Source organism: Triturus cristatus, chromosome 1_1 (genome assembly GCF_964204655.1).
Source record: "Triturus cristatus chromosome 1_1, aTriCri1.1, whole genome shotgun sequence".
NCBI lineage: Eukaryota > Metazoa > Chordata > Amphibia > Caudata > Salamandridae > Triturus > Triturus cristatus.
The window spans coordinates 47,734,669-47,754,052 of record NC_140579.1 but is presented as its reverse complement, the minus strand read 5'-3'; the positions used below and the strand labels follow the sequence as shown (position 1 = coordinate 47,754,052).

General features: G+C 46.8%; 1 protein-coding gene across 4 annotated transcripts in view; it reads right to left on the bottom strand.

Moving 5' to 3' along the window:
- Nucleotides 1-19,384, bottom strand: part of LOC146869331 (prolargin-like) — a 129,750-nt gene that overhangs the window by 27,927 nt on the left and 82,439 nt on the right. The window contains exon 3 of one of the 4 annotated variants that reach the window (XR_014980689.1): nucleotides 12,556-13,063. The exons of 2 other annotated variants lie outside the window; for them this stretch is intronic. Coding sequence is in view for 1 of the 2 variants with exons in the window: in XM_085650316.1 (XP_085506442.1) it covers nucleotides 12,891-13,063 (173 nt within the window). In the remaining variant the exon portion in view is untranslated. Of the gene's footprint in view, nucleotides 1-1,700; nucleotides 13,064-19,384 lie in introns of those variants that run through there. One more of the 4 variants, XM_085650316.1, reaches the window with a different exon arrangement.

Genomic DNA, 19,384 nt, shown 5'->3' with positions numbered 1-19,384 from the left:
TCTTAATTTTGCGTAAGCATTTAAGAAATCACATATTGCGATTCCTTAAATGCTATGTAACACGCACCCAAGTTGTACGATTTATCCTTAAGAAATCGCAAATTACCACCAACTTCTAGTTGGTGGTAATTTGCGATTTCTTTGAAAAATGCACTTTTTGGCATTTTTCAAAGTGCCACGTGGCGCACATACATGCCCTTAGGGCATGTATGTGCACCATATGCGCACACATGCTCATTTCAGGGGTGCATCAGGGTGTCATCATGACACCCTTGCACCTTTGAAATTATTCTCAATTTGCGATTAGCAAATTGCGATTCGCAATTTGAGAAATACTTCCCATTCATTCTTATGGGTCTCCTGGCCCATAGGAATGAATGGGAAGGTATTCCTTAATTGCGATTTCGCAATTTGCTAATCGCAATTAAGGAATATTAAGAAATCGCAAAATATTTGCGAATTTTTAAATACATCCCGTTTTGCAATTCTCAAATAGCGATTCTCAAAAAATCGCTATTTGAGAATCGCAAATTCGGTTTTTGATACATATGCCCCAAAATCAAGATTTGTCAGACAAAACAAGAAATGAATCATTAAAACAAGGCAAGAAAAAATCACAGTATGTAAATCACTACAATCACAAAGTAGATTAAAATTATCCCCAACAATATAAATGAAGACCAAAATGAGAGCGACCTTATCTTATCTGTGAGCAGCAACAAAGAAGGAATATGGCTGGCTGTCACAGGATTATATGGACTTTGGAATGTTAAATGAATGTTCTAAATTCTTTACATTGTTTGGTGTTGCTGCTGTGAGTTGCAATTAAAGAAACATGCATAATATTGGCCTCCGTGCCTTGCCATAAAATTGCTCTATATGCTGCTTTGTGTTACTTTGTGTCAGGTGGGCGTTCAATGAGTGGTGCATTGGTGTTCCCATGAAACCACCCATGTTTGTGATGCAAATGTCTATCTACAGACAGTGTTAGACAGGGATTTGCATCAAAATGTACACTTCCTCCAGGCAGGCGTAACGAGGAGAAATTTTTAATTTCTCCTTGTTTTTCCAATTTCGCATTTGTGCTGCATTGTACCTTAACACAACTATGGCAAACAAGGAAAATCTCACGAGGGAGTACACCCTCCCGTATGCAAACCACTAAATCACAATAAGTACTCCGTGGATGGGTGGCTGATGACCACGTCTCTTCTATAATATACCCTGATACGGTACTAATGGGAAGTCCTAAGATGAAGAGACCCACTAAGGAGTGGGGAAAGAAACAATTCCTTTTGTTTTAATTACCCTCACTCTCCCTAGTGGTTGCCCTGAAGAAAGTCCTGGACCTTTAAGGTCCTTGCAGGACTGAAACATATTGGCTTTATGGTCATAGGACCATAAATACTTCTATTTTACCCCCCCTTTTTACAAATTTTTATAACCCTAGTAGATGCAAAAATAAAAATAAAGGGATACGAGGATTTGCTTGCGGTTTTTTAATCTTTAATTCCCCCTGGTCACATTATCCCTGAAATACGGTCGAGCCCACCCTGACTTTTGGGCGTCAGGGTGACCTGATGATGAAGCATGAGTCCACTAGGGTGTGTGAGGGTAATTATAACAAAAGGAATGGTTTCCTTCCCCACTCCTTAGTGGGTCTCTTCATCTTAGGACTTCCCATTAGTACTGTATCAGGGTCTGTTATAGAAGAGACGGGGTCATCATCCACGCATCCTAGGAGTACTTATTGTGATTTAGAGCATTGTACAACATACCTACAAAGTGGGAAAAACCTTAAAGCTTAGTTTTTGTACTGGAAGGGACCCCTTCCAGTACCAAACCTATGCTTCATAGAACACACGCACTCTTACCCCATGGTGCATGGATGTGTGCGTTGGTACATGGCTGTTAAAAGTGCCCCAGAGCTGGAGAGAGAAAAAATGCACCATATATTACTAGATATGACACATTTTTTGTCTCTCCCTTTGACGCCAGACAGTGCAGCAACTTTGGTGCAGTGTTGCCTTGCGTCAAAGATTTACTATGGGTGGCTGCATTGCAACACCCAGGTGCCCCTCATGAGACCTCCCCTTGGTGCAAAGTAACGCAAGCAGTGCATTGCACAACTTTACGTTACTTTGGTAAACTAGCCAACCAAAATCCTGACTTGTGTTGGATAGTAGATTTAACCCTCACACTTTGCGCGACTAAAGTGATGCAAACGTGGTGCCAAGCATTCGTAAATCTGGGCCCTGGACCATGGTGTAGAAGTTGAAATGTAGTGCTGGACTGATTACTTACATTCAGAATCCAATGGGTAAAGCACTAAGGTGCTCAAAGGCCAGTCACAGGAAGAGCAGGTGCAGCAGATGTGGAGGCAGCAGGGCCATGTGCTAGTGAAACAGTAGAGAGCAGCCGGCTCGAAGGGTGATGCAAGCTGCAGCATGGGTTTAGCCAGGTCCAACTTTACACCAAGGGTGCAGTGAGCATAGCGTTGCATGTACCTGGACTCTGTACAGCACCACGGCTGCAGCAAGCACCAGCATAGGTTTTACCAGGGGCGTGCTCTTCACCAAGTGTGCAGCATGCATAGGGTTGGGTCTAGCAGGGCTCAGTTCTTTAACAAGGATGTAGTAAGCAGAAGTGTTGGGTGTAGCTGGGCCCTGCTCATCACGAAGGGTGTGGCAGCACAAGAATTGAAGTAGATAGGCCCTGACCTACATCATGGCTGAACAAGCTTAAGTGTTGGGTGTAGCTGGGTCCTGCTCTTCAGCAAAGGTGCAGCAAGCTCAAGCTTAGGTTTACCGAACACTGCTCTACACCAAGGGTATATCAATGCGCTCCCTTGTGCCACTTTGTACCAAGGGTTGTTTCATGGGTGGTGCTTGGGCGTGCCCATGAAACACCCATGGGTTTGACGTAAATCTCTATCTACGAAGAATTACAGACAGGGATTTATACCAAAATCTTGCGCCTCTTCAAGGCAGATGTAACGAGGAGAAATGTTTTCATTTCTCCTTGTTTTTCCCACTTTGCATGTGGGCTGCATTGTACAGCACACATAAAGTGTGAAATACCTAAAAGCCTAGTTTTGTACTTGAAAGGACCCTTCCAGCACAAAGCCTATGCTTTCCACTATGCAGACACCCTTGCCCTATGGCCAGTGTAATATTGTAAGACGTGCTGGGTGCTAGGACCAGCACAGGAGTTCTAGAGGTGGGAGGAGAATGGGAGGCAGAACAGGAGGAGTCAGGGGAGTAGTTCAGTGCAGGGAAAGAAAGGAGTAAGACGTATGCAAACAAAGCTCCTCACCACATAAATGTGTCGGTGTCGTACATTCATTCACGGCGACACTACAACTGGCGACGAAGGTGGTTGTGGACCTTGGCTGTCTTACCTGTGTCCCGTCGAGCGCTCCGCTGCCTCGGAGCTGCTGTGCTGTGTCGTGCACCGGGAGCTTTCTCCGGTCGCGTTGTGCCCCTGCTGTGTCTGCTGTCCGCTCCGCTGCCTCGGAGCTGTGGGGCTGTGCCGCGACCTGGGAGCCCACCCCAGTCGTGTGTACCCCTGCCGTGCACTCTCTTTACCGTGACCCGGGAGCCCACCCCGGTCGTGTGTGCTTTTTTCCGTCCACTCGTTTCATCGCGACCCGGGAGCCCACCCCAGTCGCGCAGGATCCGGGCTGTGAGTGCCCGTGCTGCTGTTGTCTGAAAGTGTCCTCGAGGGCGTGTAGGGTCTCGTCCTTGACCCGGGAATTGCATTCGTCTCGCCCGAAGGTACCGGTGCTTGCCTGTTTTCCTCGCTGCTAACACCACCTGCTTTTGGACTATACTCTCGCAAGGAGCGAGATTTCATCGGCGGCCATCTTGAGGTCAGGCGCCTCATCCAATCCCCTGCGAGAATTGCCGACGGCCATGTTGAGGTCTGGCAAGTGCTGGAAATCACCTCAAACCAGTAGCAAATGGGTTTCCATATGTGTTTTCGCACCATTACAGACTGATATCAGCGTGAGGAGTGGCCCACACGTTTTTCTCTTCTGTTGCACAATCTTGATCTCTATTACTGCTCGTGGTAGTAACCATACGTCGCGTGGCTGGTGGGACTGCGACATTCCCTAGGCTCCCTGCTGCTGAGCCCGCACCGTACCTTGCCTACTGATAGTGTCAACGCTACTGCATCTGCGCCAGGTGACAGGCTCTGTGAGACTTCCTGTGTCTAAACTCTTCGATACCAATCCATTGCTCACCTGTATTTTGCACTTCAATCTATCATGTCTAGGTCCCCAACGTCATGACAGCTTCATACCTCTGCTAACGCCAGCGCCAGGCTGGAGTCCCCTACGTCCACATCGCAAATTGGAGGCCACAGACTTGGCATGCTTGGAGGCCCTTTTTTATGCCCGCTGGAACCCCTAGTCCTTATTTCGGGGGGAGGCATGGGCCTTCACTGGCAGGAATGGCTAGAAGACTTTGAAGACTTCATGAAAGGTTCCCATGTGACTGAGGAGGATCAGCAACTGATTGTACTGCGCAATCTCAACGGGAAAGATGTTGGTCAGATTATAAAGGAACTTCCGGCTGATGCTGCTTCGTCTTATGCAAACATGCGTGACTCACTAAACAGAAAATGTCTTCACAAACAGAACATTGATTATGAAAGATACACATTCAATCTGGCATCTGAAGAAAAAGATGAGCCCATGGGTACATTCATCACGAGACTTAGACGCTTGGCCCGCTACTGTGACTTTGACTCTTTCACGACGGAAGAAGCCCTTTGCCTGTGAATCATAGAAGGATGCCAGTCTGAGTCATTACGCAGACGTCTATTAAAGAAAAGTTACTCTCTGGATGAGATTGAAGAAATGACGCGAGTACATGATCAAGCAGAAGAACATGCTAAGCGAATGGAAGCTGGAAGAGGCGAAAAATGATAACAGACATTCCGGCTCCAATCTCGCAACACCACTAGGTCTTCCCCTGCAAAGCAACGATCATCCAGACCCAAAGTTCAGTCTCACTATACAGGTCGTCATCGTCGCAGTACCAGTCGATCTGATAAACGACAGGAGCGCCAACTTAAATGCTATCGCTGTGGATAAGACTTCCCTCACACGGAAACTTGCCCTGCACTAGGCCAAAAATGCAGGAAGTGTGGCAGGGACAAGCACTTTGAGAACGTCTGCGGAGCACCTCGCAAAGACACCCACAGAGACAGTTACAGACAATCCAGACAATCCAACACTCGCATCGTGCCAAAGCAGTGTGGGACCGCAGAGATTCTTCCACTGGCTCTTCAAAGTCCAGCCATCATTCTCATGGCACATACAAATCACGTCGATCACAATCTCGTGAGTCAAGGTTGCTATCACCAATATCGCAAGACAGTGATGAATATGTCTGCATGGTCGCGGATCCTGACAGGCTGAAGAAATATCCGCGACTACATCTTCAAATGGACACACACATGGCCAAGTTTGTTTTGGACAGTGGGGCATCTCTCAACTATATTTCCGTTGCTTAATACAATAAAATGAATCCGCAACCACACCTGCATAAATCTGCCGTGCCGGTATACACATGGATGTCAAAGGAACCTCTTCCTTGCCTAGGACAATTTCAGACTAATCTCACATACAAGGACAGGACTATTCCAGCCCGTATTCATGTCATTGATGGCCCTGAAGCAGATTGTCTTCTCAGCTTGCCCACGACGGAACGGTTTTGACTAGTGGAAATATTGTACAAAGTTGATAACAAACCTGACATAGTTCACAAGTTTCCAAAATTATTCACCGGAATCGGAAAGATGGCTTATTGTCAAGTTTGATTGCATATAAATGAATGTGTGACCCCCCATAGCACAACATCACAGGAAAATTCAATTTCATCTTCAACAGTCTGTAGAGGAGGAACTGCAGGATCTTCTCCGGCCTGACATCATTGAGAGAACATCAGGACCCACCCCTTGGGTCTCTCCAGTGGTTATAGTACCAAAACAGGGCTCGCCTGACAAAGTGCGTCTCTGTGTGGATATGAGAGCACCCAACACCGCCATTGAAAGAGAGAGACACCCAGGACCTCACATCAGTGACATGATTGCGTCACTCAATGGTGTGCAAATATTCTCCAAACTAGACCTCAACAAGGGCTATCACCAGCTGGAACTCAACGAAAAATCGAGATATATTACCACATTCTCGACTCACCAAGGCTTATTCAGATACAAAAGACTCAGTTTTGGGGTTTCATCTGCCACTGAGATTTTTCAAGAGGCCATCAGGAAAGTAATCCATCACATTCCCAACACCCTATACTACAGTAATGACATTCTCGTCTATGGAGCAACAATGTAAGAACACGATACAGTGCTGGACCGAGTCTGTCATGCTCTGTTGGATGCCAACCTCACATTAAATAAAGACAAATTTGAATTTCACAAATCCACACTAAAGTTCTTTGGACATATCTTATCAGGTATGAGACCTGATCCTGAAAAGATCGCAGCTTTTAACGATACCCCCAGGCCGCGAGACGCTGCGGATGTGCGTTCGTTTTTAGGCATGGCAAGCTATTGTGCACGCTATATCAAGGATTATGCCACTATCAGTTACCCTCTGAGAAAGCTGACCAAACAGGGCCACCCCTTCCACTGGACCACGAGATGTAATCAAGCTTTCCACACGATTAAAGCTTCTGTTGAATCTGCCAACAACCGTGCGTATTTCAATCCTCGACGAAAAACTGAAATCACTGTGGAATGCGAGTCCCGTGGGACTTGGAGCTTTATTAGCTCAATATGACAAGGAGGGTGATCAACGATACATTGTAGCATATGCCAGTCGGAATCTCACAGACACAGAGAGAGCGTATTCTCAGCCCGAAAAGAAAAGCTTGGCGGTAGTCTGGGCTTGTGAACATTTTCACATTTTTATCTACGGAAAACACATCACGCTTATCACGGACCACCAGGCTCTGATAACCATCTTTGGAAATCCCTGAGCCAAAATGCCACCCAGAATAGAGCATTGGGGCATTCGCCTTCAAGAGTATACTTACACCATCATCCACAAACCAGGAAAAGCTGCAAATCCAGCTGACTACATGTCGAGACATCTTAAGGCAACGTCCAAATCCAATCCATCGTTAGCGGAGGAATATATCCATTTTGTATTGGATCAAGCCAAACCACCAGCAGTCCTGTTGGAGGCCATCCTTGAAGCCACCAATAAAGATGTCACCCAACAAAATGTAAAACATTGCGTCCAGACAAACAGCTGGAGGCATCTATAGGAATCCGGACAGAGTTAACAAATTGACAGTCATGAACTGTCCTCTTTTAGACATGTCAAGGATGAACTGTCCATCACCTCGGATGGTCTTTTACTAAGAGACAAACGGATCATCATTCCAAAACAGCTGCGCCAAGGAGTCATTAACTTAGCACATGAAGGGCACAGAGGTATCGTAGCTACGAAGAGGGCGCTGCGGGTGCGAGTCTGGTTCTCTATTCTTGATCAGATGGTTGAACTTACACTGAAAGACTGCCTGCAATGTCAGCTAGTAAGTCGAGAAGATCCCCCTGCGCCTCTACAAATGTCGGAATTGCCAGATGGTGTCTGGCATCATGTTGCAGTAGACTTCTTTGGCCCATTGCAATCTGGCAAGTATATTCTGGTCATCATGGACGAATACTCACGTTTCCCAATTGCGTCAACCAAAGCTGCCACCACTATACCTGTACTGGATGAGGTTTTCGCAGCATGGGGCATACCGAAGATAGTAAAAACAGATAATGGCCAACCATTCAATGGGCAAGAATTTGCCGCATTTGCCAACCACTTGAATTTCAGACACTGGAAGATTACCCCCTTGTGGCCGCAGGCCAATGGGATGGTAGAAAGATTCATGGCCACTCTAAAAAAAAAAACATCCAGCAAGCAGAACTTTCAAAGTGTGATGTGCAAGTGGCTTTAAATGAGGTATTACAAGCCTATCAAACCCCACCAGATACTACCACAGAGAGATGCCCTGCAACTTTAATGCTGGGTCGCACAGTGCGCACAAGAATACCGGCTTGGGAAGATGTAGCTAGTGGTATTCATCAAGACTCTGATCACGAAAAATAAGCAACAAGAGACAGACTGAAGAAGGAGAAGATGAAGGAATATGCAGACAGACGGAGAAAAGCTGCACAGCCATCTATCCAGGAGGGAGACTGGGTACTAGTGCGGCAAGAACAACAGAGAAAAGCAGACTGTCGATATCGTGCATGCCCCCTGCTGGTGACAAATCAAAAAGGGACCATGATCACAGCCACGTCAGAGGACAAGAGGATCACAAGGAATGTGACGCACTTTCAGAAATGCACGCCCAATGTCAGAGAAGCGTTGACCTCACCCAGCAGTGCGTCAAAAGGGGCCGCACCTGAGTTAGTAAGTGATCATCGGCCGTCCCCATCTCCTGATGAAGGGGAGCAGGCGACTCAGGAGGCAGTTCTACGGCCGCAGCAAATTCACCTGTTCGCCTGATTGAAGAACTGTAACTATGCTGTTTTATTTTATTGGTTAATCTATATGCACGGACACTTCTGAGGTATTTTCAAGTTGTTTAAGAAGGGGGGAGATGTAATATTTTAAGACGTGCTGGGCGCTAGGACCAGCACGGGAGGTCTAGAGGTGGGAGGAGAATGGGAGTGGGAACAGGAGGAGTCAGGGGAGCAGTTCGGTGCAGGAAAAGAAAGGAGTAAGACGTATGCAAATAAAGCTCCTCACCACATAATTGTGTTGGTGTCGTAAATTCATTCACGGCGACACTACAGCCAGGGCGACTGGAATTACGCAATTGTTCTGCTGCGGCATTTTTCGTTAAATTATGGATTTGACACAATTGCTACATACTCCTTCATCTGCTGCATAATCTGTAGATTTTAACAAAAAGTTACTAAAAATGCAGCAACTCATGTTGCCGCTCAGAGGAACGCCCTTTGCAAAGGTTGACTGGTCACCTTTCTGTTGCTTATTGGTATATTTGGGTGTTAAACCAGTTCTAAAGAGATGCAACCTATGCCCAGACAATGCTAACAAGTGTAAAAATAAGAAATCAATGAAGTAATACAATCACAAAATGTGACGCATTATGCCGCATCATTTGCCTTTTCTTGCAGCATAATTTAGTTAACGCCGTTGCATCATTTGACTTTTTCCTGGCACCTGATTCCAGCGACCTTGACCTTGGTGCATGGGTGTCTGCATAAGCTCATGACAGTCAAAAGTGCACCAGTGCAGGCAGAGAGCAGAACCGAGCCGCATCTTAATAGGCGTGGCGCTGTTCCGCTCTCTCAGTTCACGCAGCGCACTTCAGTAACTTTACTTGCTGCCCGCCCGGGGTTGCACAGCTTCCATGTAAATCTGGGCTCAGGGGTCCATAGGGCTGACACAATCGGGTTTAGTCTGCACTGTAGGACGCTGCGTTTGTATTAATAGCCATAGGGGCTAGATGTAGACTGCAGTAGATTAATGAATAAATGCAGCAATTTCCACGGTGTGGGAAAAGATGGACCAGTACAGACAGAGCGTTTGTCTGTGGTGATGGCTGGAGGGGGTTTGTAGGATTGAGGGTGAAGGGACAAGAGGGAAGTGCTTGTGAAAGAAGATACCTGAAGAAGGAGAATTACTATAGCCATAGGCTAACTGTGAGAGGTCGGGGGAGGGGAGGAGATCAAGAAGCGAGAGAATAAACAAAGACGGGCAGAGAGATGAACTTGGAAATGAGAAGGCATAGTGCATGAGAGAGGAAGCGAGTTGTACAAAGTGCAGGGAGGTCTCGAAAATGGGAAAATACATAGAGGCACAGAGATCTTGAGCACAGATGGACTTGATGGAACCCTGACAGAGTACAGAGAGGCGTGGGGGCCCTACTACCGAAACAAAGGAGCCTAAATCTGTGAGAGAAAAAGAAACTTACAACTCGAAAGGGGAGAACCAAACATGCAAATGGGGAGAGGCAAAGACTCAAAGCACAGAAGAAGAAGGACTTAGAACAAAGACAAGGCATACGACTACTGCACAGCAGAAAAACACACCTAAAATACAGAGTTCAACACAGAGCTAAATAGTAATAGAAAATAATTCTGGAGGATAGAGGGAGTAACAACGAGAAAGCCATGGGTACCGAGTTTCAGGATTAACTCCATTTGAGTCAGTTCTGAAAACATACAGGTATTTTCCTGGTGCCATGACCCTGGAAGCTGTTTTCCTGCCACCGTGACCCAGGAAGTTGTTTTTCTGCTATCATGACTCTAGAGGCAGGTCGACCAGATACACAGCCAGAGGCATCACTAGTCACATTTTGGGCCTTCTGCCTAGTTATGAAGTATATGTGCATGCAACCTGGCTCTTTATTGGTGTGCCTGTCCTGCCAGAGCCATGCTTCAAAAACTGAGCAAGAAGTACCTGCATGCAATGGAAGCGAGATCTGGAACACAAGGAAGGTGCAGAGGGGAAGACCTATCTAGGATCTAGCAAGAGATAGACTTAGAATACCAAGGAAGCCTTACAGATGCGAAGAGTGCAGGTGATTAAAACACATGACAGCTGAAGAGATACTGAGTGAGACAGAGGAAGATGTCAGGCACCAGACAGACAGGGGCTCCTCCATACCCCAGGAGGCTGGTCCTTCTCCAGGAGAGGTGCAATGAGTTAGTCAGGTAGAGTGAAGAATGAAGCGAGAGGCTGCATACACACACATGGCAGGCAGTTTAAGTAAAGGAACTGTCAGTAATACTGCATGGTACAGCGAGCTCCCCCTATGACCCAAGTAAAAACTGCAGTGTAGGTAATATCCTAACCCCCCCATCCCTCCAGGTGCCACATCCATCTCTAGTGACCAGCACCTCAGAAGACTTCAGGGACCTCCCTCTCCCCACCCCCTAGAGATCCAGGCTGGACAACCAATAGTCTGTGTAAATCATGCCCTCCAGCAGGGGGCGCTGGCTCTGCAAGTGGGAGGCCGCCCCAGGCGTCCGTCAGGGTCTCAAAGTGCCCACAATGGGCAAGTCACTTGGGAGGGATTGGCATGCACCTCCTTGGCCTTCAAAGGCACCACTGTGGCATTGTACAGGGTGACACGTGGGGTTGTGTGAGGAATTGTGCACCTCCAAATTGATATGTTAGTGAAAGTACACATATGCTTGTTGGAATGTGTCTTTTGGTTAGTATGTGAATGGGTGTAAAAATACACACGTGAATGTCTGTGTGCAGGTGCACACATGAGCACATGATACGGCTATAAAGATAAACATGGCTCCATTCAGGGGCAGAGCGGTTTGAAATGTATGACAATGTGCAGTTGTGTGTGGAGCGTAATGTGTTTCAGTGGCAATGCACATGTCGTAAGCATGGCATGGATCTGTGTTTAAGAATAGTGTTTTGTGCCCTTACCTCGATTTAGGAAGGTGTGAATCAGATAATGTTAACATATAAGTGAAGCGCGAGACTCGTCTAAGTGTCAAAAGTACATTATTGCGAGTTGAAACATACTTCCCTGAATGTATACAGATCACTATATGTGTTTGTGCGTTAATCTACCAGCTAAGGAGTACCCATGGAGCAGATTTGTGAATGTGCCTTTCTGTGCATTAGGAACCCTATGTTGCCTTGTGTGGTCCTGCTTGTAGGTCCGTCAATGTGAGTGCTTGCATGCAAACATATGTGTGTGACACAGTGTCCATTTTAGGTCTTGAACGCCCTGATCCGCGCCACACTTTCAGATAACTAATGGCTGTGTAACTTAGCTCAGTTGTGTGTCGCTGTATTCACATTATTTTACAAGGATGCTTTGAACATCAGGCACAGTTTGGAACTTTTGGGACCAGCATTACACATCCCTGACAAAAGCGTCCATGTGTCCATGTGTAAATGTGTGGTGTGCACCAGCCTAACAACGTACATGTATGTACATACACGCATATCACTGCACGTTTTGTACAGTATCTACATGTGACCGCTTGTATTTCTGTACCAGAGCATTGTGCATGCAGTCATGTACATACTGAGGTGATGCATGTTCAAAATGTGCTTATAGCCGAATGTATGTATGAATACTTGCAGACAACTGTTATTGTGTCCGTTCACAGATGTGCATACACATCAGCACTGTGTGCACTGGCCATAGTATGGACTCTGAATGTAAACCAATGCATGTGTGCCTCTTGTCAAATGTGCATTGATTGGAGGGTGCATCAGCGCGACGGCGGATCTTTGCCAGTGTGCATCAGTGGGAGGTTGTGCTTAAGTGTGATTACAAGTGCACCATTACAAGTGTGCATTGGTGGAAGTGTGCATCATTACAAGTGCAGATCAGAGGGAGTGTGCATCATTACAAGTGCAGATCAGTGAGCGCGTGCATCATTCCTGCATGCATCACTGTGGCTTGCATCCGGATGGCCCATTAGAGTGGATGTGCCTCTCTACAAGCGGGTGTGGAGGTCATTACATGTGCGCTTCCGTGTGGGCTACATCAAAGCATGCATTCGTGTGTGTGTGTGCATCATTACCAGTATGCATCAAGGTCGGTTGCATCCTGAGTGCAGACTGGTGTGAATGTACATCATCAGCTTGAGTGTGCACAGTTACAAGTGAACATCAGCATGCGCTTGTCACAGTAAGAGGCGGAATCATTGGAAGTTTGCCTTGGTGGTCGTGCTGTGAGACATGCCACCCTCTATGTGCCAACTGCTGATAAAGTCCCTTTCCTTCATCGATGCCTTGAGCAGGAGCTGACGTTTGAATGCGTGAAACCTCGCCGGCAGGAGATTTCGAGCATAAGTGTGACTCGAGAGCATTGAGGAGTCTCTGCATCCCGCCTCGAATCAGGCCAGGGTCACAGGGTTTAGGTGATGACAGACTGCAGGAGCCGGAAGCACAGCATGAGGTCCAGAGGGATAGGGGGCTTGAGCTGGTTCCCGTCTAGTCGCAGGTACCGCAATCGGGGGATCTTCTCTGGCACAGAGGAGAAGACCTCGAAGGACACCGTAGCAGGGCAGATCTCTGTGCCGTTGACCTCTGGAAAGGAAAGCAGAGGATTACACACTGTGCCCAGGAAAGGCACAGTTAACAGTAGGAGTTGAGGGAACTTTTCAGCAGAGGGAGACACCATACTGTCTTGAAGGCCTATCTTATCAATGTTCATAGTTCTCTTAAAGCCAAGAGTGTGGACGTTTAACAGTTTCCTGACTGCTCAAATCAACATTAAAGGGGCAGTAGTACTACCCCCCCCCCCCCATCCAAAACAGGCAACTTCTTCAAGTCAATCCTGTTCACAAATATGCCAGACAATACTGGTAGCACGAAGCCATCCTGAGTAGGGATCCATCGAGCCCTCCCTCCGGGATAGTGATTAGTCATGGTCAGGATGAAAACCTAGAACTTTAAGGTGACCACCTGTAAATTCCCATCAAACAACCATAATGGCTTCTTCAACCCTGTAAAAATTAGCTTTCATTGGGCACAGCTACAACTCCCTCAACCTGTGATTATTCAAAGGGACTGTCAGGCATTTCACAACCAAGAGTATTTGATATGAGAAGAAAATCAGACACGGACTGTCTAGGCTTCCCATCGGTTGGTATCTGATATTCACAGGAATAATGCGATTTTTCTCAGCTCTAGAAAATAATGTTAGAATATGACAGCATTTTAGAGAATTTAGCGTTTTCTTTTGACACTATATCTATTTGTGCCTTAAAAATAGCTAAATATTCATATGCAATGATTTTTTCAGTTATGAGGATAGAAACCAGAACCACTAGAATTATGCGATTGTGCAGCCACAGCGTTTTAAGCATAAATATGAACTTGCTATGTTTGCCACATAATCCATCACCTGCTGCCTAATCTGCAAATTTTAACAAAATAAATGTTGTTTCTAGCTGAGACGGTTAACAAGCTACTGAAAACACAGCAACCCCTATTTTCGTGCAGTGGAAGGCCCTTTGCAAAGGTTGACTGTCACCTGTCTGTTGCTTATGGCTACATTTTAATGTTAAACTGCTACTAATGAGGTGCAACCAATGCCCAGACAGTGTTAATAAACGTAAAAATTACAAAATAATGACATAATATTATCACAAAATGTGGTGCATTACGCTGCATAATTTGCCATTTTGTATTGCGTAATTTAGTCAGACCTGCCACCTAATTTGGCTCCCTTCTCCGGCTTAATTCCAGATTCCAGTGACTAATAACATTTCACTCCAGAAGCCCTTGATACTTGGATGTGCAATTTAGCGGCATCTCACCTCCCTGCACCACACCTGGTTGCATTCCAACCAGCTGCCTAGCCTTGCCTTCCTCGAGACCTATATCTGTATTGGCATACGAAGGTATTGGTCTGTCACAATTATGAGTAGTAGCAGCAATTGTTCTGCACCATGATTGATTGTGTTGAAACACACGGATTTAAAAAGGAAAAACTCTAAGACAAGCTTTAGGAAATGCTCCTAGGATGTGGGACAATTATATTGCATTACTTTTTCAAACACCTGAAAGCTTGTAGTTTAAGCGCCTGTTGTGAGAAAGTGCCCTCTTTCTTGCATGGTATGCCCCCACTTTTTGCTGAATTGCTGATGTACTTTGACTGAGTGTGCCCTGGGCTCCTGCCAATCAGGTACCCAGAGCCTATGTTCCTTCCCTAAAACTGTGTTGAAGCCTAAACCCAATTGGCATCTCTGGCCACATGTCAGCCCCTGGTAAATGGTACACTAGGTACCCAGGGCCTTGTGACCAGCGAAGGCCCCTAAGGGCTGCAGCACTTATTGTGCCACCCTTAGAGGCCCTGTACCCTGACACACACACACTGCCCTTGCAGGCTGAGTGTCTGGGTGCAGAACAAAAAAGAGAGTCGACATGGCACACATCCCTGGTACTGAAATGTTTATTTTATTTTATTTATTTTCTAAACTTTTAGAGCGCGAACAAATACCACGAATGGTGTCTCGGCGCTGGGCAGACAGAGAGGCACTTCCTGTGCATTATTGAGTGAATAACCAAGTCTTCACTTGCTTTCTGAAGAGCAGCAGTGAAGAGCTGTTTTTTATGTGATGGGGCAAGGAGTTCCAGAGCCTCGAGGCAGCTACCAAGAAACATCTGTCTCCCCAAGTGACTGTTCTCACTCGTTGAATGCATAGGGATGCGGATGAGGCAGATCTTAACGCTCTCTTGGGAACATACAGCTTGGTACTGAAATGTGCGTTATTTAACCGTTTGAAGTATCATGTTTTATAGTTAAACGTACCAAAGCGTAAGATATGTTTAGCATTCAATGTCAGGTCGATCAATTTAAGACGGACATCTGTTCATGTACTTTTTGATGTTTTTTGATGCTCTCTGATACATGTTTAAACAGCAATTGTGAATTGTCTTTTCAGAGTATTGCTCTTTGTGCAAAACTTTATTTTTCTTGTACTTTCAGAATATAAGACTCCTGAAGAAGGGCTCAGCCCGAAATGCATTGGGCGGAATTTAACGTTACACTATGAATGCAATAGTATGAAACTATTTAAAATCAAGTAAAAAAGATTAATCACATGAAATAAAACGAAGAAACTATTGAAAACATTCGTATGAAACTTTATTGAAAACAATTGTATAAAATGTATTTGAAGCATACCCAAGGAGTGCAAAGTTGGGGAAGTTACTCCCAAGGGAAATAATGCACATTTCAGTATTATAATCAACCTTGCGCTCAGAAGGGTTACCAACTCTGCACCCAATATCCTGATGAACCACGATCAAATTTAATGACATATACACACCTAGGAGTGCGTACGTTTCCACATTCCAATTGGATTCACACATCCCTGTGTGCCATGCCCACAACACACACTGCCCTGGCATACATCAGCCACCCCTCTAGCTGGGTTCCCTATGCCAGTGGTGTGGGTACAGGTGCAGTAGCCCTGTGCCCCTACAGTACCCAAGTCCATTTCTGGGCACTGTAAGTTCAGTGCTGCCATTTAAGAGTATATGGTGCTGGGAGATCGTCAACACGAACACCACAGCACCATGATGGCAACACTGAAGACTGAGAAGTTTGGTATCAAATGTCTCAGCACATTAAACCTGCACTGATGCCAGTGTGGTATTTAATGTACAATGCACGACAGAGGGCATCTTAGAGATGCTCTCTGAACCTAACCTACAATCCATGTCTTGTCTGAGGGGCTGCCTAGGCTGCCACCCAGCAGACATGTTGCTGGACCCCTGGGTAGAGAGCCATCCGCTCTCCTGGGCCTGCAACAATGCACATCCTGGGCGAAGTGCTAGGTTTCCTCCCCCAGAATGGGCAGGGGAAGCTTCAAAGGCATGCTGCCTTTTGGGAGCTTCTCCAGTCCACTTGTTGTACTCCGCAACTGGTCCCTACCGGTTCTGACTCCCACTCTGGCGGGAAGACTGGCTGGAAACACCAAGGAAGGAAAGGGGGTGGGCCAGCCTCTGCCAACCCCACCTCTCAGGTGGGGGAGGAGAGGTGAGGCAGATCTCCGGGCTCTCGCCATCTTTAAGATGGGAAGCCCTGCCCAATCAGGACTAGGCTACAGCCCCCCTCCCACAGGAGAGTGGCAGGATAGGGGGTTTACCCACCCCAGGGAGGGGACCCATTGGTCCCTGCCCTTTACCTACCTGTAACGCCCCTAAATTTAGTATTAAGGGGCACCCTGAACCTTCCTTCCTCGGATCCAGATTCCGAAACAAGAAAGAAGAACAAGGAACAAGAAGACCTGCCGTGCAGCTGCTAACAAGAGGAAGACACCAACTGCTTTGGCCCCAGCCCTACCGGCCTGTCGACTCTCGAACCTGCTCCTGCTAAACTCCGGCATCTCCTGTGGTCAGCAACCTCAAAAACCCCGGAGGACCTGACTGCCTTGTGACTCTGACTACCTGGGACTCCCACGAGCAGTGGTACTGCTCAAAGCAAGTAACTGACTCCTGGCATCAGCCAGGAACCGCGAACCCTGCACACTCTGCACCCGCCAAGCCTGGCCTGTGCCGGAGTGGAAAAAGATCACAAGGACGTCCCCCCGGTGACTGTGACCCCGAATCCAGCACCCAAGGTCCCACCTCGATGCTTCTGATGACGCCTGCAGCCTCAGAACCAGGGACCCCTCCATCCACGACCAGCAGCGGGTAAGATTTCCCGACACCAAAAGGCACCCCGGCACCCGGCGCCCTGCGGCTCCCTGTGCCCAATCCCGGGGTACCTACCTATCCTCCAACTACCCAACTTACCTCTCGAAGTGGTGGTCGCACCTGAAGAATCGTGGTTCCCGAGCTTGCAGCCTTTGTTCGTTCTTGGGCTTCTCCATTGCAATCCATTGAGCGCTCAAAAGCACCCTGCATCCAGCCTCCCGAGTGCCCCTGGCAGAGCAACTTCTTCTCTAATCTACTTCCCCATTTGCCCTTATCGAGTCAAGCTCCCACAGCCGCGTGGCCTTCTAGCCAGCAGCCACCAACCACAGGCCCCTGCCTCCAATAGGATAACATTGGGCCTAACTTACTCTGAGCTCGACCTCACACCTTACTTACATTTGTCTTTCAAGGAATTGAGGTCCCTATGCAAACTTAAAAATTTACCAATGGGCCTGCATCCAACCAAACTAGGGCTCCAGGAGCTCTTGGCTGAGAATGCTAAGGACCACCCATCTGAACATGGTGATGACCAGTCAGATGAGGACAGGGAGGACGAGGAGGAGGATAATGACCCCCCTCCAGCAATCCCTAGGGAGGAAAGGGCTACCATACCCTTGACTCCAAGAATCAACCTCTGGGAACCTTGAGACCACTTTTGTGGACCAGGTACCAGGGAACTCACTGGGGGACCCTCAAGTGAAGCTGGCCAAAAGATGGGATCTAGAGTCCAGGCTCCTGGCTCTAGAGAAAGAAAGAAAGGAGATGTATTTAGCACCCATCAATGGTGGCAGCAATACTAAAACTAAGGATAGGGAGGAAACTTCTGGTCCTAAAATCCCCAAAGGGATTGTCCCTAAATTTGAGGAAGGTGATGACATCACCAAGTGGTTCACAGCCTTTGAGAGGGCTTGTGAAATGAGAAGAGTAAAGAAACCTCTCTGGGGGGCACTCCTGTGGGAACTGTTCTCTGGTAACTGCAGAGACAGGCTTCTGACCTTCTCTGGGCCAGATGCAGGGTCCTATGACCTCATGAAGAAGACTCTGATTGAGGGATTTGGGCTCACCACTGAGGAATATAGAATTAGATTCAGGGGGCTCACAAAACCCAGACCCAGTCCGTGATTGACTTTGTAGACTACTCAGTAAAGACACTGGATGGTTGGTTAACTGGACATAATGTGCATGATTTTACTGGACTTTACAATTTGTTTATGAAGGAACATATCTTAAGTAATTGCACAAATGAAAAGTTGCATCAGCATTTGGTAGACCTAGGTCTAATTTCTCTCCAAGAATTGGGAAAGAAGGCAGACCACTGGGTCAAGACTAGGGTGACAAGGACAGCCACTGGGGGTGACCAGAAGAAGGTGGTTACAAACCCTCCCCAGGGGAAAGATGGTGAGAATCCCCAAGAGAAAAAGTCTGAGTCTTCTAAAGGGCCCCAAAAACCTGTTCAGAGAGGTGGGTCCCAAACTACTCCCTATGTGCCTCAAACATATAGGGGGAAGAACTATGATCCCTCAAAGGCCCGGTGTAACAACTGTAAGAAGTTGGGACACTTAACTGTAGATAAATCTTGCCACCACAACAAGGCCCCTAAGGCACCCAGTACAGCTACACCTAGGGTGGCAAATCTACAGATGGGATCAACAGTGTCCCCAGAGCAAATCAGAATGCACACTGAAGCAGTTCTAATTTCAGAAGGGGAAGTTGAGTTTGCCACTGTAGCTATGAGGCCACTCAACTTAAAGAATTATTTGCAATACCCCTGGGTGAATGGAACTAGGATAGAAGCTCTGAGGGATACTGTGAGAAGTTGGCCTGATATATGCTGTCCACTAGTTATAGTGGGCTCCTTGTATCAGTCCAAACAACCCCTTATGGTGATAGGTTAAAGACAACCTTTTATGAAAGCTATCCTAGTGGTAGCTATGGAGAGCAGCCTTCAGGCTAAGTCTTGAAGGAATGTAAAGCAGCTTGTTTTACCAGTCTATAATCTCTTGAATGACCAAATGAAAGGACAACCACACCAGGTATATATTTAAAATATATTTATTTAAGATAAAACACACCCCTCGAGTCTCTTTATGAGGCTAAAGTTCGAAGTATTTAAGTTACAAGTCAGAGTTCAACAGTAAAAGCACAAATACACGTTTGGGCCCTAGGGGCGTACCAAACCATATACGAATAAAGTGGTAT